Here is a 21,678-nt window from a genome sequence, read left to right as displayed (position 1 = left end):
GTTTAGTCTAGAGAAGAGGAGGCTTAGAGGTGACCTCATCACTCTCTATAACTACCTGAAGGGAAGTTATAGCCAGGTGGGGATTGGTCTCTTCTCCCAGGCAGTTAGCAATAGGACAAGGGGGCATGGGCTTAAACTCTGCCAGGGGAAATTTAGGCTGGATATTAGAAAGAAATTCTTTACAGAGAGAGTGGTCAGGCATTGGAATGGCCTGCCCAGGGAGGTGGTGGACTCGCCGTCCCTGGAGGTTTTTAAACTGAGATTGGACATGGCACTTAGTGCCATGATCTAATAAACGGACTAGAGTTGGACCAAGGGTTGGACTTGATGATCTCTGAGGTCTTTTCCAACCCAGTCGATTCTGTGATTCTGTGATTCTGTGATCATTGAGAAGGAGAATAAAGATGATGGCCCAAGTGCTGGTCGCTGAGGGATGCTACTAATAACTGGCTTCAGAGAGGACTTTGTACCACTGGCGACATGTGGACTTGACCGTTGGGCCAACTTCCCACCCAGCGTCCACTTCTTCAGCCCAGAGAACGCCAATCTGGCTGTAATGACACCACAGGAGACTGTTCTTGACCCTGCTTATTTGGGTTCAACAATCCCGTTCTTGTCCTTCAAGTGCCTGAAATGGCTACAGGTAGACGAGTGCCATCCCCTTCCCAGGGACAGAGATAGGCTGACCAGCCCGTAATTCTCCCACTTGTCATTCCTGCCATTTTTGAAGATGGGTTTGTTGTCTGCTGAGATGAATGTCACCGGGCCAGTGGGGTTTGTTCCTAGAGTCACACACAGAAATGTCAAGGCAGCCACATCTGGCCTTGTGAACTCCTTAAGCAGCCTGGGATGCTCAGGGGCAAAGTCTTCCCCTTCTGCTAACAGAGGCAGGAGTGACAGTGTCTCTCCAATCTCTGGTTCCCACTACCAAAGGATGGGTGGCAGCTCAGCCCTGTGGTGTGCCTTGTTAGTCTAGAGTCATCTGAAATGTCCCACTTCATGAGGAACGGGCATGGGGACATTGGTTTGAGGAAGCACATTGCAGTGCTGCATTTACATGGTTTCCCATGGGCTGTTGCTCACAACATGAAGTGACCTTGAGATATTGTCTGTCCCTCAGGCCTTCACGGAACACCGAGGAACAGCTGCCTTTTAATTTGTTTCAACACACGTAGAGCACAGCTCCTCATTTACACAGCCGCTCAGTCAAGAAGTCACTGCATCCTTGAGCTCCTGGTTCCTCATGCGGTAGATGAGGGGGTTCAATGTTGGAGGCACCAATGAGTAGAGGACTGTCATCCCCAGGTCCAGGGTTGGGACGGAGAACGAGGGGGGCTTCAGATTGGCAAACATGGCAGTGATCAAAACCAGGGAGGCCTCGGCCAAGTGAGGGAGGCACGTGGAAAAGGCTTTGTGCTGTCCCTGCTCAGAGGGGATGCTCAGCACGGCCCTCAAGATCTGCACATAGGACACCACGGTGAACACAAAACAGCCAAAGAACAAAAAGTCGCTAATCACAGGAGGCCAGACTTCCCTGAGGTGGGTGTCTGAGCAGGAGAGCTGGAGGATGTGGGGGATTTCACAGAAGAACTGGCCCAGGGCATTGCCCTTGCAAAAGGCAGTGAAAATGTACTGACCGTGTGCAGCAGAGCAGTGAGAAACCCAGTGGCCCAGGCAGCTGCCGCCGTGTGGACACAAGGTCTGCTGCCCAGGAGGGTCCCGTAGTGCAGGGGTTTGCAGATGGCAACGTGGCGGTCATAGGACAGGACAGTGAGGAGAAAATACTCTGAAGCTGAAGCTAAAGCTGAAGCTGAAGCTAAAAAGAAAACAGAAAGACTTGAGAAGCACACCCTGTGTAGGTGTCCCACAGGGAATTGACCACGGATTTGGGAAGAATGGTGGAGATGCAGCCCAGGTCGAGGAAGGAGAAGTTGAGCAGGAAGAAGTACATGGGGGTGTGGAGGTGCTGGTCACAGGCTATGGTGGTGATGATGAGGCCGTTGCCCAGGAGGGCAGCCAGGTAGATGCCCAGGAAGAGCCAGAAGTGCAAGAGCTGCAGCTCCCGTGTGTCTGTGAACGCCAGGAGGAGGAACTGGGTGATGGAGCTGCTGTTGGACATTTATATGGGCATTTACACTCTAAGGCTTGATAGCCCATCCACAAGCACATACCTAAGTGGTTCAGATGAAGGATGGTCTTGCACAAGTCACCCTTTGTGTCTCCCGGTGCCATGGACACGGGGTTGGTCTCTCCAGAGAGTGGCAGAGGATGCACTGGATCCCCTTCTCAGGACAGACCCCTTGCCAGAAAGAAACAGGCACGGGGGTAACTCTGGGTAACTCATTCAGATGAAAAACATCTGAACAGCACCGCAGCCATTGGTCCCAGCCAGCGCAAGTTCGTGAGGCGATCTGGGGGTTCTGGTCGACAGCAAGTTGAACATGGGCCACCATTGCCCCTGGCAGCCAGGACATACTCTGATTCCGTCATTCTACCAGGGTGCAGGATCGGGCCCAGGGCAGGCAGCACTTCACTCGAGGCTCCCGGCGATGCAGCTCCTGGGAGAGCTCAAGAAACGGCGGCAGTTGCCCATAAGTGCTATTTTTGGTCTCTCCCCATGGCTCTCTGGCCGGCTCGCTGCCCCCATTCTGTAATTCCCCCCGTCTCCGTCTTTAGCCCATTGTGCTGGTTTAACTGCAATCGAGTTACTTTTCTTCAGACACTTAGAAACTCTTTTGCTTTAGTTTGGTTTTGGTTTGGTTGTCATAGCCAGCACAGCCATTGTTTGGGATCCCATGACAGAATTAATGTTTTTCTTCACGTAACTTCTCAGTGGTCTTGAGGTTATTTCTTTAACTGTATTTATCTCAATCCACAAGATCGTCCCTTCCCTTTTGATTCTCTCCCCTATTTGGAGGTGGGGAGTGAGAGAGCTGCTACCGTGGATGTGATTGCTAGCTTGAGTTAAATTCATTTATTAATAAACTCATTTATTAATACATTTAACAAATAATTTACGAAGGGCAAACCCTGGCCAATAGATGAAGGGGATTATAGCAGTGCATACATGGAAGTACAGAACGAGAAGGGGTAGTTACTGAGGATGCACTGGATAGCGTGGCACCTGAGCATGGCACAAATGGCATGAAATGGCAGGAGAACCCCAACAGTATCCCGGGACGCCCACTCACCAGCCCCGTCGCTCAGGAGCCCCTCGGAATCCTCCAGCAACCTCTAGGAAACGCTCTTGCCCATCAGCGAGCTGCCTCGAGCCCCTGCCCATCCTACACGCTGTTGGAGCTGCCAGGAACACAGAGTTCCAACCCTCCCCAGCCCTGGAATGCCAGTGCCGAGGGGAGGGCAGAATAACAAGGGGCAAAACACTTCAAAATTCCACACCGACACTAATTAACCCGACACAAATGAACCTCTGACACAGATGAGCCAGATCAAGAACAGGAACGTTCATGGGCTGAGGAATCGGGTTTGCAAATCTTCTACACCAATCTGAACAGACACAGCATTTTTTATTTTTTGCCTTTGTTTCTGCTCTGGTGTCAGCTGAGGCTTTTTGGTTTCGCCATCTTCCTGTGAACCCGCACTCGATAAATGCAGGTATATTTCGGGTTTCCCCAGTTGCTCTTGACAAGAAATTTGACGTATTAAAAGGCTCTGGGAAGTGCCTGTGAAGAAAAGAGGCAAAAGGAAACGGAGGCGTCAAGAGCCAGAGTGCAGTCAATGGATCTGCCCCTGCCAGCCCGGCTCCTGCGCAGAAACCAGCTCCCAAAAGTGCTGCGGGCCCTTGTGCCCAGCGAGAAAGCGTTCACGCTCTTCCTGCTGCGGACGTGCGGGCAAACCTGCTTTGCTCCCTGGCATCTCTCCCCCGCATGTGGACCGTACCTTCAGCGGGAACATCTGGATGGGCTCTTTCAGCACATTGTACATGAACGTCCCAAGCAGAGTTTCCTCTCTGCCTGGTGTTTTGGTGAAGAACCCTGAGGTGCCCTGGCCAGACTGTCTTGAGAGCAAGGAAACCTCCTGAGCCCTTGAAGTATCATACCAGGGCACAGCCGGGCTCAGGAGAGAGCGGGTCACAAACCTCCGGGGATGCACAAACTCGCTGTCATGGCTTTACCCCAAGGCAGAGGCGCCCAGCAGACACTTACAAAGACGGCGACGTCTCTGGGGGCGCTAATGATGGACCCAGAGGGAGAGGCTTCCTTGGAGATGTGCTGCATGGTGACGGTGCTCAGGTGGATTTGTGCTGGCAACTGGATGACCACCTGGCCCTGATGACCTTGGAAAGGCCAGCAGTTCCCTGGGGAAACATCCGGCTGCAACCAGAACAGCAGAGAAATGAAGCGTGAGAGAGCGCTGGGGCCAACACAACTGCTCCTGGAGCTTGCAGCGCAGGCACCGGGGTGTCTGTGGGGTCTGCTGCAGCTGGGAAATGCCCCTGAGATAGACTCCAAGTTCCCAGGAAGGAAGGAAACCAGCACTGAGGATTTCTGCTGCCCTACCTGCAGAACAGCCTCAGGAGGGTTGGCAGCACAAAACAGCTGTATAACGCTGCAGATCCAATTCCCTTGGCAGCTGTAGGTCTGGGAAGTTCTCCGCGTGTCCATGGCGGCACCTGGAAGGAAGGGGTGGCAGATGACTGCGAGCGGAGGACTCGGTGCTCAGACGCGACCTGTGAGGCCGCTGCCAGCTCCTCGTTTTTCAGTCCTGTCCTCATCACCAGTTTGGAGAGCAGCGCCGGGAGCACGGCTGGGCTGCTTGTGTCCGTACCAGCGCTCTGCAGGGCCCAGTCAGACATCTCCACGGAGACTTGCGAAGCCGCCTCGGACGCTGCCTGGTTGAGGAACAGCACGGTCAGCAGTCCAAGCCCAGCAACAACCCCAAGGAGGCTTTATCGGGGCTTCTGCCCAGCCAAACCTCCTTCCCCAAATGCACGCTCACCTTCCTCGCGCTGATGAGCTGCACCCTCAGCTGAGCCACCTCCTGCAGCAGACGCCGCATAGTTTGAGTTTGTGCCGCCAGCAAAGCCTGGTAATCGCTGAAGGACCAGGAAAGCAGATCTCGTCAGAGAGATGTCCATCCCCTCTGGGGAGCGTTGGAGCTCAGCATGGAGCACAGACACGGGTGCTCGCCCGGCTTTGCCAGCGCTTCCCTCCTCACCAGGCTGAGCAATGCAAAGGCCAGAGGGAAGGACGGGAGCCCTGGCTTTAGGAAAATGGGTGCAGGTAGCACGAGGTGTTGGCTGAGGCTTCTGCACAGACCCAGTTCCAGCTCAGGAAACATCTCTTACCTCCGGGTCTTCCGTTCGATCGCAGACCCACAGATCTGCTCCTGAAAGGGAACAATTCCCCGTTAGAGTCTCCACCACCAGAGCTGCCGGGGCTCCCCGGGGGAGGCTTCCCCAGGAGACACGGCACAAGCTGCTCTTTCTTTGGGTCGCCCTGCGCGGAAGCAGAAGAGCCCGTGATTTCTCCAGCCGCTGTCAGCAGCGCTCCCTTGCAGGAGTCACCCACCTCCATCCATCCCTTTGCCCGTGTTGTCCACCCTGGCATCGAGGTTGTGCAGTAAATGCCAAGAGCCACCAGGAGCAACAGGAGGATGACTCGGAAGCACCTCATGTCCCTCAAGAACTGCATCCTCTGCCTGTCCATCACAAACCAGTTCTTTTTGGGGCCATCTTGTGCCTGAAAAAGAGAGTCCAGGGGCTGTCAGGGAACCAAGTGCTGAGCGAACCCCTTCAACAGCTGGATTTGCATTCTTAGGCTGAAAAGCTGGAGGAACATGATTTCTGTCCACACTGCTCAACACTACTGGCAGCTCTACCCCAGAGGAAGAGCTGCAGGAGCACCTTCTGAAAGAGAAGGAAAATAATCCATAAAGAGCAAATGAAGACTCCTGTCAGCAGCCTTGTGGTGTGGACCTCGCTCTCTCTTTGGCTGAGAAACCAGGATTGTTCTCACATAGAATCACAGAATAGTTTGGCTTGGAAGGGACCTTCAAAGCTCATCGAGTGCAACCTCGTGCCATGAGCAGGAACGTCCTCACCCTGATCGGGTTGCTCAGGGCCCCGTCCAGCCTGGCCTGGGGTGTCTCCAGGGATGGTTCATCCACCACCTCTCTGGGTACCTGGGCCAGGCTCTCACCACCCTCAGGGGCAACGATTTTTGCCTCATGTCTGGGCTGGGGAACACGCCCTGTTCTCCCCTTTGTTTGCACTGGCCCTGGACATCCCCTTCCCCCCGTCCACAGCAGAAACCTGCACTACGTACACGGCAAAGACGGACACACTCAGCAGACGTGTCCACAGGGAGACCAGGGCACCTGCCCCACGGCAAGTGAGGCTGAAGACCATCCCTGGGCAAAAAAAAACAGAGACAAGTCAGGCCTGTTTCTTGAGGTCTCCTCTCCAGGAGTTCACCCCCTTGTCTCTATTTCTCGTATATCTCCAACCCTGGCATGCCTGGGTGCGGAAGCAGAGAGCAGAAGTCTCACCCTGCTCTTTATCATTTTAAGGGCTGTGCAGAGAAGTGCTACTTAGGCGCACGGTGCCACTTCCTCCACGATGTCGGCGAGTACATGGCCGCAAAGCGGGGCAACCTGGGCCGCAGCTGCGTGCTCTTCCAAACCTTCGGCAAGTGCATTTACGGTGTCACCTGCCGCTTTGCCCAGTCCCACCTCGGAGCCGGCTACCAGAACATCGTCAACTCAGACCTGGCCAAGCAGTGGGAAGGGAAGACGCCGGTGAGGAACAACCTCTCCAAGGACCTCCAGCACCCGCTGTGCGAGAAGAAGTTTAACTTCAAGAAGGCCGATGAGTATCTCTGTGATCTGGCCAAGCCCCATGGCGACAGTGGGAAGGGCGGCAAAGCCACCGGGTGCTCTGCAGAGGACCAAGACGTGCCCAACTGCGCAACAGCCCAGGAGGGCCTGGGAGATGGCCCCGAATGTCCTGTGCGACCAGAGCAGGGAGAAGATCCCAAACCAGACGCCTCCCAGAGCGATGAGGAGCCTTCCTCCATCAAAACAGCCGGCCCGGTGACAGATGAAGATCTTATAAAGCTGCGGGCATGCGAGAAGAAGAAGGTGAGTTTGGTTGAGGGCTGCCGTCTCTTGTCAAGTGGCTGAGATTGTGCTTGGGAAGACAGGAGGGAGCTCTGGGCTGGGTGAGAGGCAGAGGACAGAGCTGCCTGGGGACCGTGTTACTGTTGTGAGGAGCGGGATGTGGGAAGGTGAGCTCTTGGGGTCGTGGTGGTGTCCTTGGAGGGGGAGAAGCAAGAGAAGCTACGGCTCCTTGCACGTGGAGGAGCTGAGCTGTTGGTGAGGGTGGAAACGAGCTGCTGGAAGAGTCGAGGCTGGGGCTGGTTGGTTTGTACTGCACGATGCCCTCCTCTCCTCCTTGTCACCTCCCGCCTTTCCTCCTCGTCACCTCTGTCCTTGCACCCGTTAGCCAGTCTTGCATCCCTCGGTCTGTAACTGCTTTGAGTTTTCTCCAAGCCGAGCAGTGAAAACAGCTGGAGCGGTTCAGTTTCTGGTTCTTTCATCCAAACAATACATTCTCAGGGAATAGCTGAGGTTCCTGAACAAAACCAGAGATCTTCTGGTTTTCCCACTGAGTTATTCCCATGGCAAGTGATAAACTTGCTGACTGGAATATCTTCCTCCATCCCTCTTGTTTCTCAGCTGGAAATCCAAGGCAAGCTCTACTTGGCTCCACTCACCACAGATCATTCTCTCCTTTTGTCAAATGTTGCTGTTCCACATTTGGAGCAGGGCAGATCTGAAGAACCACGTCTCTGCTGTCTCTCCCAGTGTGGTAACCTCCCTTTCCGAAGGATCTGCAAGCGCTCTGGGGCGGATGTCACCTGCAGAGAGATGGCTGTGTGCACCAACCTGCTCCAGGGCCAGTCCTCCGAGTGGGCTCTCCTCAAATGCCATCACACCGAAGATATTTTTGGGGTGCAGGTGAGTGCTGTCACCTTGATAACCTAAAAAAATGATAACTCACTTCTGAAGAGAAAAGCTGCTTCTTGAACTCAGGCAACCTGTCCCCGCCTAGGTAGCTGGAAGGGGCGTTTCCAGACACAATGACCAAATGTGCAGAGCTCCTGATCCAGACAATTGAAGTAGACTTTGTAGACATCAACGTGGGGTGTCCCATTGACCTGGTCTACAAGAAGGTAAGATGTTCTCTAGCACGTTTTGTGAGTCCTGTTGCTCCAAGTCTTGAGATGCTCCAAAAGTCTTGAGGTGCTCCAAGTCTCAGCTGCACCCCCTGAGCAGAGAGCTGCTGTGGAGCAGCTCCAAGCAGCATCTTCACTATGCGAGGAGGCAGAAAATCTTGACTCTCCCGCTTTTTGTCCCCCAGGGAGGAGGCCGCGCCCTGATGACTCGGACCAACAAGTTTGAACAGATCGTCCGAGGGATGAACTCGGTGAATCGGCGCATCTGCCGGCAGCGGGGGATGAGCTGATGGAGCCGACTCCTGCCTCACCCTCCATTTCTGCAGGTGCCAGACGTCCCGCTGACTGTGAAAATATGGACGGGGGTGCAAGAGAAGATGAACGTGGCTCGCAAAATAATCCCCAAGGTCCGTGAGTGGGGAGCGTCCATGGTCACGGTACAGGGATCATTGGCCGGCGTCCGGGGAACTCTGCGCAACACGGGGGTGACTTTACCATTCCCCGCAGCCCAGCGGCTCTTTTAAACACCCTTGCCAAGCTGCGTACGAGGTTTTAGTGTTTTCTGTTCATGACAGTGAAAAATTCAGGTGCGGGGAGCGTTTTTGTGGGTGCTTCTGAGCTTTGCGTGCATGACAAAGGGAGATGGTCCCTGCGGTGCTCTGGGAGGGAGCTTTCAGCCCAATAAACCTCATTCCAGAGGGATCCTTGACCTCTGCCCGTGTCATTTCCTTTGCTGAAGCCCATTATTCCCAGTCTGCTCTGCCTCCTCCGGACGTTTTTTGGGGTCTCACTGCAGGTTTCTTCGCCAGCTCCACGGCCGGTCCCGGGAGCAGCGCTACACGAGGGGCATGAACTGGGACTACATAGCAGAGTGTGCCAGAAGAGCCAGCCCCATGCCTCTCTTGGGTAGGTGTTTTGTTTTGTCACGTGGAGTGGAAGTGCTGCGTGTTGAATTGAGGAGGATTAGCCTGAAGGAGGTAGAGTGTCAGCAACATCCCTGGGGGGCTCAGAACATGAGCTGCGGGGCCTCTTTGGCCAATCTGGCTCTTGGACCCCGTGTCCTTTGTGAATTTTCTCCCATGCCTGGATTCGTTCAGCTTGACTTGACCTCTGAATCGCTCTGACCTCTGGCTTCTCCCTTCTGGACAGGAAACGGTGATATTTTGTCTTATGAAGATTCTAATCGAGCCCTGCAGATGGGCGTTTCGGGAATCATGATCGCAAGGCAAGTGCTTGTGTTCCCCCCTGGCTTCTGAGCTCCATCGGTGCAAGAGTAAAATGGGAATTAAATACCTGAACAGACTCAAAACACCAGAAGTTTCTTCTTGGCGAAACTACTCTTTGAAAGTTGGTAAAATCACTTTGCATCTGTGGGAACTTCCAGCAACGTCCTGTTGAAATTGAGATAAAAATTCAAGCGGCACTGGCTGGCAGGTGAGTGCTGGAAAGCCTCTTAGATTAGTTGACATGTTCAGAAGCATCAGTGAGGGGAATAACAATGCACTTCTTTGCTGCAGAGGGGCGCTCATCAAACCGTGGCTTTTCACTGAAATTAAGGAGCAGCGCCACTGGGATATCTCTTCCAGTGAGAGATTTGGGATCCTCAGGGACTTCACCAGCTACAGCCTCGAGCATTGGGGCTCGCACACGCAGGGGGTGGAGAAGACGAGGAAGTTCCTGCTGGAATGGCTCTCGTTCCTCTGCAGGTAACTCTGCCGGCCGGGGATGCTCAGCACAGCGAACCCGCGTTGTCCGAGCCACCGCACCCACCGCTGTTGCGTTTCACTGCAGGTACATCCCAGTCGGCTTATTAGAACACCTACCTCAGAAAATTAACGAGCGACCGCCTTACTACATGGGGAGAGACTATCTGGAGACACTGATGGCAAGCCAGAACATGGATGATTGGATTAAAATAAGGTAGGAAAGCGCTGAATTTCAGTAAAATCGGTGGGAAGGGACAAGGCAGAGCACAAAGTCACCTTATGGAAAATTTTAGTTGAACCAGCATCCAGGAAATATGTTAAACCACCTGAACTCTAAAGAAAAGTACTGTGCACTGAAAATACAGTGTGAAATAGTTCAAGTCTTAAGCGAGGCCAAATGTGATCGCGCTAGCGCTGACTTCCATCATTTTGGGACCTGACCTTAATGCGGTTTGGCACGAGCAGGGTTCTGGCTCCGCACACGCACAGCGAGAGGTTGGGAGCAGCTTTTCGGAGGCTTGTGTTGGTTTTTGGCAAGTCCTGGCCAGTGGTGACGCCGCGTTCAGGTCACCAAACCCGGCACCGACCCTGGGGGCTCCCCGGCGAGAAGGACGTTGCCCTTACCTGGTGGTCTCGTCCCTCCGGGGCTGTGGTTTGGGGCTGAAGCTCAGCACTGTGGGTGCTTTTGTGCAGCAGCCTTCATTTTTAGGGAGATTAAAGTCTTGATTTGAGACAGCTGAGTGTAGTCACCATTGCTATAGAGCCACGGGGCCATAAAACAACTGTGTATGGTGCACTGAACACAAACCTTCCCTTATTTTTTTGTTTTATTCTTCTCTTTCTTCCAGCGGGATGCTTCTGGGCCCTGTACCTACCAGCTTCACCTTCCTGCCCAAACACAAGGCCAATTCCTACAGATAGGGCTGAGGAGCCCTTTCCCGCGGCTGCGAGTCGAGCGGAGGCGTCGAGGGGCGGGTTGGCTCCAAAATGAAATAAAGGTTGATGTTTTTAGAAGCCCGGTTGTCTTCACGTCCCCAACGAGAGTCCTTGCCACGAGTCCCGCAGCAGATGGGCTCAGCCAGCCTCGCGGCCAGCGGTGCCTCGCTAGTAGAGAACAGTGCGATTAATTAACAGCATACGGGCCACTGCAGAGCTCCGGCCTCCGGTTCGCAGCAGGAGTTGTCCCGGCTCACATAGCGAGAGCAAAAGCCCTCTTGTTCCTCCCAGGATGTCCTTGGTGGTGCCAAATGGTCCATGTACGATGTACTGACCCGATCCCCGGGGTCCTGCAGAGCACAAATAGTCCCAGCACCTTAACAGATGTGCAGCATCTATCCCGTTTTTTGGGGAGCACACAGTGGTGGGGTCCGTCTCCTCCCAAGTGTCACCCACCTGGGAAAGCTCAGCCCCTCTGAGGGGTATCCAGGGCTGCTCGGGTTTCCTGATCAGGGGACTGCTGGAGTGAGGTCTGGGCAACACGCGCTGTGTGACACCCCCTCGTGTCCCTGAGGTCACTTTTTCCTGTCTCTGCATCACTCCAGCGCACAGAAGAACAGGCAATGGTCACAAACGTGTTCACTATCACTCCAGCGCACAGAAGAACAGCCAATGGTCACAAACGTGTTCACTATCACTCCAGCGCACAGAAACACAGGCAATGGTCAGAAATGCGTTCACTGTGTGGCACAAGGTGCAGCTTGGTCCCCACACACAGCTCGGCTGCATCGACTTGTTCCTTTTCCCTGGAAAAATAATATTTAAAGCAAAAAGCATTTGTACCCACCACCCGCCCACCCCCCTGAACCCTTTCCCTGCCCAGGAGGAGCTGGGGAGGCTCTTGGGCTGGGGCGGGACACTGGGAGCCCCAACATTCCTTCCTGGGACACCCCAAAGAGTCCTTAGTTACCAACGGTCAGAGTGACCACGATGTTCCCGGCGAACGGCTCCTGGGTCCGCCCGGTCCTGCGGCTGCTACAGCCATTCGTGCTCCCCCAAAACTTCTTTCCCCCAGGTAGGAATCCACCCCGACCCCTGCAGCCTGGGACGCTCATGGGGGCAAGAGCGGAGGCGAGCGCCGGCCATGGCTCCTGTCTCTCTTGCAGGCTCAGCCCCGCTGTGCCCACCGAGCGTGCAGCAGCAGCCCATCCCTGCAGCCTGTGTGCCCCCCCAGGCCCCACCAGCAGGTACGGCACCCCTGGCACCCCGTCTGCTCGGACACCCCGGCACCTTCGGCCCCTTCACCATCCCCGACCCCGGGCACTCCCAGCACCCACCACCCCTGTCCCCAGCACAGGGGTTCAGCCAGCGCGGTCAAGCGGCCCTGCCCTGGGTCATATGTGCCCAGAAAATCCCGTTTTCTGAGCATTTCCCCAGTACCCGGGGCCATCTCTCCTGTTTCCCCTCCCAGAACCGAGTCTCCTCCCACTTTGCAGCCCCATTCCCTGCACAGAGTCTCACCCCATGGGGATGTCCCGGCCACTAGCAGACCCAGGGGACATTGGTGATGGGGACCAGCCCATGGAGGTCCCCCCAGCCCATGACAACTCCCTCTCCCCCTCACAGGGCTGCTGAGGGCACCATGTGGGTGCTGCTTTGACCCCCGTGTTTTCCGTGTACAATGGTATAACCACCAGGGCACAGCGGTGGCCGCAGCCACTCCAGTGCTGCCAACTCCCATCCAGAACCTTGAGATGCAATTCGCACAACTGAGCATCTCCAGCAAGGCCACCGCTGCAGGGACACCCCCGGGCCACCATGTCCCCCCCAGCTGCTCGGCTGCCCACAACAACAAAGCCCCTGCAGACCCCACAAGCCACCTTGCAGTCCCCAAGAAGATCCTTCAACAAGATGCCCTGAAGCACAGTGTCCCCAAGCCTGATGAGCCCGGTGTCACCATGGCCACCGTGCCCCAGCGGGACTTCAGCTCACTGGCACTGCCAAAGGACCTGCTAACGCCCAACGAGCAGCAGGGCCGCAAAAGGAGCCACGAGCGGGGGCAGAGCCCCGAGCCCCCCAGCAAGCACAGCACAGCGATGGAGCTGCCGCAGGCCCAGGCTGCCCCAGCGGAGCAGCGGGGCCGCAAATGGAGCCACGAATGGGGGCAAAGCCCTGAGTCTGAGCCCCCCAACAAGCACAGGGCAGGGGTGGCAGGGGAGGATTAGACCAAGGTTAGGGGGTTAGGGGGTGTGGGGGGTGGAGGGGTTTGGGAGAACACAATGATGCATTAGGGAGGGGGGTGGAGGAGTTTGGGAGGACAGGATGCTGCATTAGGGGGGAGGGGGCTGGAGTGGCTTTCATGGGACCTTTTTTCTTTTTCACTTTCCATTAAATGCTGTTTTTCCGGATCTGCTCTATGCCTGTGTGGGGTGGGGTGAAGGGGCACTGAAAACCACAGACCCGGCTCCACCTCCCTGCTGCAGCAAAATAAACGCAAATCACCCCCAGAATGGCGAGGGAGGCACTGCAGGGCAGGGACCCTCCTGCCCTTGTCTGGCTGCACCTTGGGCAGCTGTTTTTCCCCTCCCTGGTCCTGCAACCAACCAAACAATCACTACACTGGCCAGAAATTGCCTGGAAATCTCATCTCCCTTTATTGCTCATTTCCCACCCCAGCTCCACAACCTGGGGCCCATGGAGCACCCGGCGACCCCAGCTCCGCGGGTCCGGCCGGCAGCAGGTGCATTGAGTCCCCATCCCGGTGACGGTGCAGCCCCTGCTGCTGCTCAGCACCCCAAGCTTCATCCTGGCCAAAAACTCGGGTCCCTGGAGCAGCTGCAGCACCCACCACAGCTCTGGGGGGGGCACAGAGAAAAGGAGAAAAAAAAAGAATCCCAAAACCCAAATGTAGAGAGGCCTCAGCGCTGCAGGACGAGCTCTCCCCTCCCGATGCTGCTGGAGAAGCCGCCGGTGCCATTGTGGCCGTGGGGCAGGTGCAGGACCCCCTTGAAGAGCCCGAGGAGCTCGGACACACTGGTTGTTGCTCGGGGGATCCTGGGGCGGGGTTTGGGATCCCGAGAGGAGCTGCCGGCCCAGGGGGCCCAGGCGGGTGCCCCACTGCCCCAGACACCGCAGGGGCTCTCGGGGCTGGAGCAGCTGCCGGTGCCCACGTTGGTGTCGAAGGGAGGGAAGAGGTCACTGGAGAGGAGCGATCCGGTGAAGGTGTCGCTCCAGTCGCTGGGATTGAAATCGCTGCTGGGCCAGGTGGGTTCCGAGGGCTCCTTGTTCAGGAGGAGTGACGGCAATGCCAAGGCACCGTTCAGCTCCCGAGCGCTGCCGAGCAGGGAGCCCCCGAGGCCATAGGGGAAATTCGCGGCTGTCGCCTGCGCTTTCAAATGCAGATGATGCACCAGCTCCTCCACCGCCTCCGGTTTCTTCTTGGAGCCCTTCCCGCTGAGCTGGACCACCCTGATGCTCTGGCCGCCTGGGTGGCCGAGCTCCTCCAGGGCTCTGCGGGCGCTCTCCAGGCTCTCGTACTCCACCAGCGCGCAGCAGCGGCTCAGCAGCTCGGGGAAGCGCGACGCGTATTTGCGCACAGCCGAGGGCAGCTTGCGGCCCGGGCGCAGGATGCGGATGGAGGCGATGGCGCCAAAGGGGCTGAACATCCTCGTGATGGTCTCCAGGAAGTTCTTCTGCAGCGGCAACAGCGCGTCCTGCTCGCGGGGCAGCAGCTCCCAGGCCAGCAGCAGTTTGCTGGGGGGGATGCTGAGCAGGGACTCGTGGATGGGGACACGCCGCCGCACTTTGGTGCCCTCCTTGTTCACTTCCAGCAGCTCCGAGAACCGCAGGGCGTAGAGCGTGAGCCGCCAGTCGCGCGTCAGGTATTTCACCTGTGGAAGAGACGGGGGTCACCACGTCCCCATGAGCGTCTCAGGCAGGGACCACCCTAAGCCTGCCGTCCGGGCAGGCTGCGACCCCATCAACCTGAAACCACAGCAAAGCAACGTCCCCATGCCACATGAGCATCTTTGGGGTTTGCAGGAGAACGTTCCCAATGAGCTCTGGAAATGGTAACCTGGACCTCCCCATACACCCCAGCAGAAGCAGACAGAGGACACACGGACACCCTCCACGTGAAGACCACTTCCCAGCCCCGCTGGCCGGCACCAGGGGGCACCTACCTTCTTGAAGGACGTCAGCAGTTTGATGCTCACAAAGCCCATCTTGTTCTTCTGGATGTGTTTCAGCAGGAAAGCATCCTTGGCCAGGTTCTCATCGGAAAGGTAGAACTCCACCTGGGACAAGATCCTCCAGACCAGCTGTGGGTCAGGGATGGAGCAGCTGCGGTCCAACAGATCAGCCCCCAAGGCATCACTCATGTTGCAGAAGCTCCTGGCAGAGCAGCAGGGACACAGGTGTGCGCTGGTGGCCTTTGGGATGTCAGCACTGCCCAGTCTCTGCCATGAAGGCAGCAGGGACACCAGGGACACCAGCTCTGCCCTGAACACAGGGGAACAGCAGCCTGCGCCCTGCGAGGCTCCCGGTGCTGAGACTGTGAATCTAAACCCATCCCAGAGAAGAGACACATTCCCTTGGGGACAAACACGAGGTGAGACCCCGTGCACATCCCAACAGCCACGTACCCGCTGAAGCCCTTGCCGAAGCCCTCGCGGCTGAGCAGGGCGAGCGAGCGGCTCCGGGACGCACGGACGTTCAGTGCCAGGACAGAGTTTCTTTGCGCTATCAGAGCCCACTCCAGAGCTACGTGACGACATCGTCCTTCATCTGGGACGGCAAACAGGAGGAGGACAGGGCTGGGACACCTCCTGACTGCAGAACCCCCCAGCCTAGCCCAGCCATGGGGAAGAAGAGGCAGCTCATTGCTGTGTCCTTACCTGCTTGGCAGTGCTGGGAAGGGTAGAAAATCCTGATACTACATCCTAGAGACCCATAAGTAGCAAAGCCCAACCCTCCCCACCTCCAAATGAGGTTCCTGAAAGACAAAGTTAAAAAGAAGGGCAAAAACAAAGAAAGAACGAAAGAAAAAGCCCTCATGACAAGCAGGCTGCTGGTTTATAAGGGGAGCTGCCCACAAAGAGCCCAGGTGGGTGCTTATGGACCCACCAGGCTCCAGGTGAGACCTGTCAGGGCTTAAACAGCCCCAGCTGAGACCAGGAGCAGCTGGGCTGGCCTGCGGTGACCCCAGAGCAGGTGGAGGGGCAGAGACAGAGCTACTGGCACCCGGCACAGCAGTGGTACTGGCACGGCCGTGAACTGCTGCTGTGAAGCGGAAAATCATAGAATGATTTGGGTTGAGACCTTCCCAGCTCCCCAGTGCCCCCCCTGCCATGAGCAGGGACATCTTCACCAGCTCAGCTTGCTCAGAGCCCCGTCCAGCCTGGCCTGGGATGTCTCAGGGATGGTTCACCCACCACCTCTTGCTCAGGGTCAGGAGGTGCTGCTGAGCCCCTCAGGGGGAAATAACCCCCTTGTTTGGGCCCTGAGACTTGGGATCTGAAGGAAGAGGCTCAGGCTGGTCCAGCCACCCCTGCACGACTGGCACAATGCAGGGGAGCAAAAAAGGATGCAGAGGGAGAGGCTGAGGCTACACCTTCCCCGTCCCGAGGGCTCCCAGCAGGAAGGAGCCGTCGCTGGTCACGTCCCTGTGTCCTGCTCCCATCCTCCACAATCAGTCTGGAAGCATCATTACAAGATGCTTCTTGCAGCCCCATCTCCCACTCCGTGGATTTTGGTCTCACCCCCCAAACCAGCTGCCGTTTTGCAGTGAATCCACCTCCCTGCACACACCGGATCCCCGGCCAAAACCGCTTCAATCAGACCAGACCCTGCATCTCCCCCCAGTGCTGCAGCATCCGCCCGAAACTTTTAGTGATTGAAGAAGAAATGGGACCACAACAATCCCGGTACAGGCCTGAGCATTTGATAGATGTTTATTGCTATTCAGGTTTAGCCAGGAATTGGGTGCATTGGATTGGGGGTCCTCCTCGCACAGTGCTGCACAGCTCCAGGGCGTCTCGCTCGCGCATCCGTGGGAAGCCTTTTCTGACTTAGTGCTCCCTGCATATATATTTCATCCTTTCCTGCAATCAACCTTTCCTTTTTCCTGGCTTGGCCTTTCCCAGCGAGTTCTTGAGGACTGGATTCCTCCAAACTGCTTGAGTGCTGCGGAAGGGACAGCTCTGGCGACCCAAGCGCTGTACTCATCACCAACAATCGTCCAGCACCGAAACGCAGGTTTCACAGCTCCTCGTGTCCAACCCTGGTGTGACCTGAATATAGCAGGGGATGAAAAAGCTCAAGCAGCCAACAAGAGAACTGTAGAACAGAATCACAGAATCATTTTGGTTGGAGGAGACACTCAAGATCATGGAGTCCAGCCATAACCCAGTCCTGGCACTGCCCCATGTCCTGAGAACCTCAAGTCCGTCTGACCAACACTGCAGGGATGGTGACTCCAGCACTGCCCTGGGCAGCCTGTTCCAATGCCCCACAGCCCCTTGGGGAAGAAATTGGCCTCCTTAGAATTACAGCTAGCGAGAGGGGTCAAGGACAGCAAAAAGAACGTTTTCAAATACATAGCAGATAAAACTAATACCAGAGGCAATGTAGGCCCACTGATGAATGGGGTGGGTGCCCTGGTGGCAGAAGATACAGAGAAGGCAGAATTACTGAATGCCTTCTTTGTCTCTGTCTACTCTGCCGGAGGCTGTCCTGGGGAGCCCTGTACCCCTGAGACCCCGGATGAAGCCAGGTCAATGGAGGAGTTTGCTTTAGTCGATGAGGACTGGGTTAGGGAGCAATTAAATAGTCTGGACATCCATAAATCCATGGTTCCAGATGGGATGCACCCACGAGTGCTGAGGGAGCTGGCTGAAGTCATTGCTGGGCCGCACTCCATCATCTTTGCCAAGTCTTGGGAAACGGGAGAGGTGCCCGAGGATTGGAGGAAAGCAAATGTCACTCCAGTCTTCAAAAAGGGCAAGAAGGAGGACCCGGGTAACTATAGACCGGTCAGCCTCACCTCTGTCCCTGGGAAAGTAATGGAACAGCTTATCCTTGGTGCCATCTCAAGGCATATCAAGGTTAAGAGGGTTATTAGGAGCAGTCAGCACGGCTTTACCAAGGGTAAGTCATGCTTGCCCAACCTCATAGCCTTTTATGAGAATGTAACAAGGTGGATGGACGATGGCAGAGCGGTGGATGTGGTCTACCTTGACTTCAGGAAAGCCTTGGACACAGTCTCCCACAGCATCCTCACAGCTAAGTTGAGGAGGTGTGGTCTAGACAATAGAGTAGTGAGGTGGGTTGCAAACTGGCTTAAGGAGAGAAGGCAGAGAGTGGTAGTCAATGGTGCAGAGTCTAGTTGGAGGCCAGTATCTGGTGGAGTGCCTCAGGGGTCAGTACTGGGGCCAATATTATTCAATATATTCATTAACTATTTAGACGAGGGCATAGAGTGTACTATCAGCAAGTTTGCTGATGACACCAAGCTGGGAGGAGTGGCTGACACTGGAAGCTGTGCTGCCAACCAGAGACCTGGACAGGCTGCAGAGTTGGGCGGGGAAAAACCTGATGAAATTTAACAAGGGCAAGCGTAGAGTCCTGCATCTGGGCAGGAACAACCCCAGGTTCCAGTATAGGTTGGGAAATTACATATTAGAGAGCAGTGTAGGGGAAAGGGACCTGGGGGTCCTGGTGGACAGCAGGATGACCATGAGCCAGCACCGTGCCCTTGTGGCCAGGAAGGCCAATGGCATCCTGGGGTGTATTAGAAGGGGGGTGGTTAGTAGATCGAGAGAGGTTCTCCTTCCGCTCTACTCCGCCCTGGTGAGACCCCATCTGGAATATTGTGTCCAGTTCTGGGCCCCTCAGTTCCAGAAGGACAGGGAACTGCTGGAGAGGGTCCAGCATAGGGCAACAAAGATGACTAAGGGACTGGAGCACCTCCCTTATGAAGAAAGGCTGAGGGAGCTGGGTCTCTTTAGTTTGGAGAAGAGGAGACTGAGGGGGGACCTTATTAATGTTTATAAATATATAAAGGGTGAGTGCCACGAGGATGGAGCCAGGCTCTTCTCAGTGGCAAACAATGATAGGACAAGGGGTAAGGGAATCAAGCTGGAACACAAGAGGTTGCACTTAAATTTGAGAAGAAACTTCTTCTCAATGAGGGTGATGGAGCACTGGACCAGGCTGCCCAGGGAGGTTGTGGAGTCTCCTTCTCTGCAGACATTCAAAACCCACCTGGACATGTTCCTGTGCGACCTCACCTGGGCATTCCTGCTCCAGCAGGGGGATTGGACTAGATGATCTTTTGAGGTCCCTTCCAATCCCAAACATACTGTGATACAGTGATACTGTGATACTTTGATGATGTATTGGGATACTGTCTCTGGGATGCCGCACCTAGGATGCTGTATCTGGGATGCTGTATCTTGGATGCTGTATCTAGTATGCCGAATGTGGGATGCTGTATCTAGGATGCTGTATCTGGGATGCTGTATCAAGGATGCTGTATCTGGGGTGCTGTATCTGGGATACTGTATGTAGGATGCTGTGTCTGGGATGCTATATCTTGGATGCTGTATGTGGGATGCTGTATCTAGGATCTGTGTCCGGGATGCTGTATCTAGGATGCTGTATCTGAGATATAGTATCTGGAATGCTGTATCTAGGATGTTGTATCTGGGATGCTGTATCTGGGATGCTGTATCTTTGATGCTGTATCTAAGATGCTGTGTCTGGAATGCTGTATCTTGGATACTGTATCTAGGATGCTGTGTCTGGTCTGCTGTATCTTGGATGCTGTATCTAGTATGCTGAATGTGGGATGCTGTATCTAGGATGCTGTATCGGGGATGCTGTATCTGGGATAGTATATCTGGGATGCTGTATCTAGGTTCCTGTAACTAGGATGCTGTATCTGGGATGCTGTATCAAGGATGCTGTATCTGGGGTGCTGTATCTGGCATACTGTATGTAGGATGCTGTATCTGGGATGCTGTATCTTGAATGCTGTTTCTAGTATGCTGAATCTGGGATGCTGTATCTAGGATGCTGTATTTTGGATGCTGTATCTTGGTTGATGTGTCTAGGATGCTGAATCTGGCATGCTGTATCAAGGATGCTGTATCTGGGATGCTGTATCTAGTATGCTGTATGTGAGATACTGTGTCTATGATGCTGTATCTGCAATGCTGTATCTGGGATGCTGTATGTTGGATACTCTACCTGGGATGCTGTACCTAGGATTCTGTATCTGGGATACAGTATCCCAGATACAGCATCCCGGATATAGCATTGGAGATACAGCATCCCACATACAGCATCCTTGATACAGCATCCCAGATACATCATGCTAGATACTGAATTCCAGATACAGCACTCCACGTACAGCATCCCCGGTACAGCCTCCTAGATACAGCATCCCAGATACAGCATCCTAGATACTGCATCCTAGATGCAGCATCCTAGATAGAGCACACAGATACAGCATGGCAGATAAAGCATACTAAATACAGTATACAAGAGACAGCATACTTGATAGAGCATCCCAGATACAGTATCCCAGATACAGTAACCCCGGTACAGTATCCTAGATACAGTATCTCAGATACAGCGTCCCAGATACCGCATTCTAGATACAGTATCCCAGATACAGCATCCTAGAAGCAGCATCTCAGATACAGCATCCCAGATGCAGCATTTTAGATACAGCATCCAAGATACTGGATCCGAGAATAAGCATCCTAGATACAGAATCCCAGATACAGTATCCCAGATACAGCATCCCAGATACAGTATCCCAGATACAGCATCCCAGATACACCATCCCACATACAGCATACTAGTTACAGCATCCCAGCTGTATCTGGGATGCTGTATCTGGGACTGTATGTGGGATACTGTATCTGGGATATTGTATCTGGAATGCTGTATCTGGGATGCTGTAGCTGGGATGCTGTATCTGGGATGCTGTATCTTGGATACTGTATCTGGGATACTGTATCTGGGATACTGTATCTTGGATGCTCTATCTAGGATGCTGTATCTGGGATTCTCTATCTGGTATGCTATATCTGAGATGCTGTATCTGGGATACTGTATCTAGCATACTGTATCTAGGATGCTGTATCTGGGATGCTGTAAATCGGATGCTGTATCTGGGATGCTGTATCTGGTATGCTGTGTCCTGAATGCTGTAGCTGGGTGCTGTATCTGGGATGCTGTATCTGGTATGCTGTATCTGCGATGCTGTATCTGGGATGCTGTATTAGGGATGCTGTATCTAGGATGCTGTATCTTGGATTGTATATCAAGGATGATGTATCTGGGTTGATGTATCTAGGATGATATATCTAAGATGCTGTATCAGGGATGGTGTATCTAGGGTGGTTTTTCTGGAATGCTCTATCTAGGATGCTCTATCTAGGATGCTGTGTGTGGGATTCTTTATCTGGGATGCTATATCTGGGATACTTTATCTAGGATGCTGTATATGGGATGCTGTGTCTGGGATGCTGTATCTTGGATGCTGTATCTGGGATGCTCTATCTAGGATGATGTATCCAGGATACTGTATCTAAGATGCTGTATCTTGGATGTTTTATCTGGGATGCTGTATCTGGGATACTGTATCTGGGATTCTGTATCTAGGAAGCTGTATCTGGTATATTGTATCTGTGATACTGTATCTCGTATGCTGTATGTACGATACTGTATCTGGGATGCTTTATCTGAGAAACTGTATCAAGGATACTGTATCTAGTATGCTCTGTCTGGGATGCTGTATGTAGGATACTGTATCTGAGATGCTGTAA

The 21,678-nt window shown here is 54.5% G+C and overlaps 3 protein-coding genes across 3 annotated transcripts; 1 reads left to right on the top strand and 2 right to left on the bottom strand.

The window, feature by feature from the left end:
* Positions 1 to 1,206: 1,206 nt before the first annotated feature.
* Positions 1,207 to 6,191, bottom strand: LOC309452505 (sperm-associated antigen 4 protein-like; the record flags this gene model as incomplete). Its single annotated transcript, XM_082077126.1, has 8 exons — positions 1,207 to 1,422; positions 4,167 to 4,334; positions 4,521 to 4,633; positions 4,789 to 4,852; positions 4,960 to 5,056; positions 5,309 to 5,349; positions 5,532 to 5,702; positions 6,162 to 6,191. 8 exons carry the CDS (start codon positions 6,189 to 6,191, stop codon positions 1,207 to 1,209), a joined length of 900 nt encoding a protein of 299 aa, XP_081933252.1.
* A 283-nt stretch (positions 6,192 to 6,474) lies between these two features.
* LOC309452504 (tRNA-dihydrouridine(47) synthase [NAD(P)(+)]-like) lies at positions 6,475 to 10,918 on the top strand (the record flags this gene model as incomplete). The annotated part of the gene is made up of 10 exons (XM_082077125.1): positions 6,475 to 7,101; positions 7,699 to 7,980; positions 8,079 to 8,195; positions 8,384 to 8,449; positions 8,525 to 8,635; positions 9,008 to 9,104; positions 9,348 to 9,423; positions 9,716 to 9,904; positions 9,990 to 10,118; positions 10,753 to 10,918. The coding sequence occupies 10 exons, from the start codon at positions 6,475 to 6,477 to the stop codon at positions 10,823 to 10,825; spliced, it is 1,767 nt and encodes a 588-aa protein (XP_081933251.1). The 3' UTR covers positions 10,826 to 10,918.
* A 2,840-nt stretch (positions 10,919 to 13,758) lies between these two features.
* LOC309452503 (uncharacterized protein) lies at positions 13,759 to 17,995 on the bottom strand (the record flags this gene model as incomplete). Its single annotated transcript, XM_082077124.1, has 5 exons — positions 13,759 to 14,730; positions 15,022 to 15,232; positions 15,484 to 15,625; positions 15,736 to 15,833; positions 17,982 to 17,995. The coding sequence occupies 5 exons, from the start codon at positions 17,993 to 17,995 to the stop codon at positions 13,759 to 13,761; spliced, it is 1,437 nt and encodes a 478-aa protein (XP_081933250.1).
* Positions 17,996 to 21,678: the final 3,683 nt, after the last annotated feature.

This window comes from Streptopelia decaocto, assembly GCF_964273445.1.
Source record: "Streptopelia decaocto genome assembly, contig: HAP1_SCAFFOLD_92, whole genome shotgun sequence".
Classification (NCBI taxonomy): Eukaryota; Metazoa; Chordata; class Aves; order Columbiformes; family Columbidae; genus Streptopelia; species Streptopelia decaocto.
The sequence above is the reverse complement of the archived record's forward strand: the minus strand, read 5'-3'. Positions and strand labels throughout refer to the sequence as shown.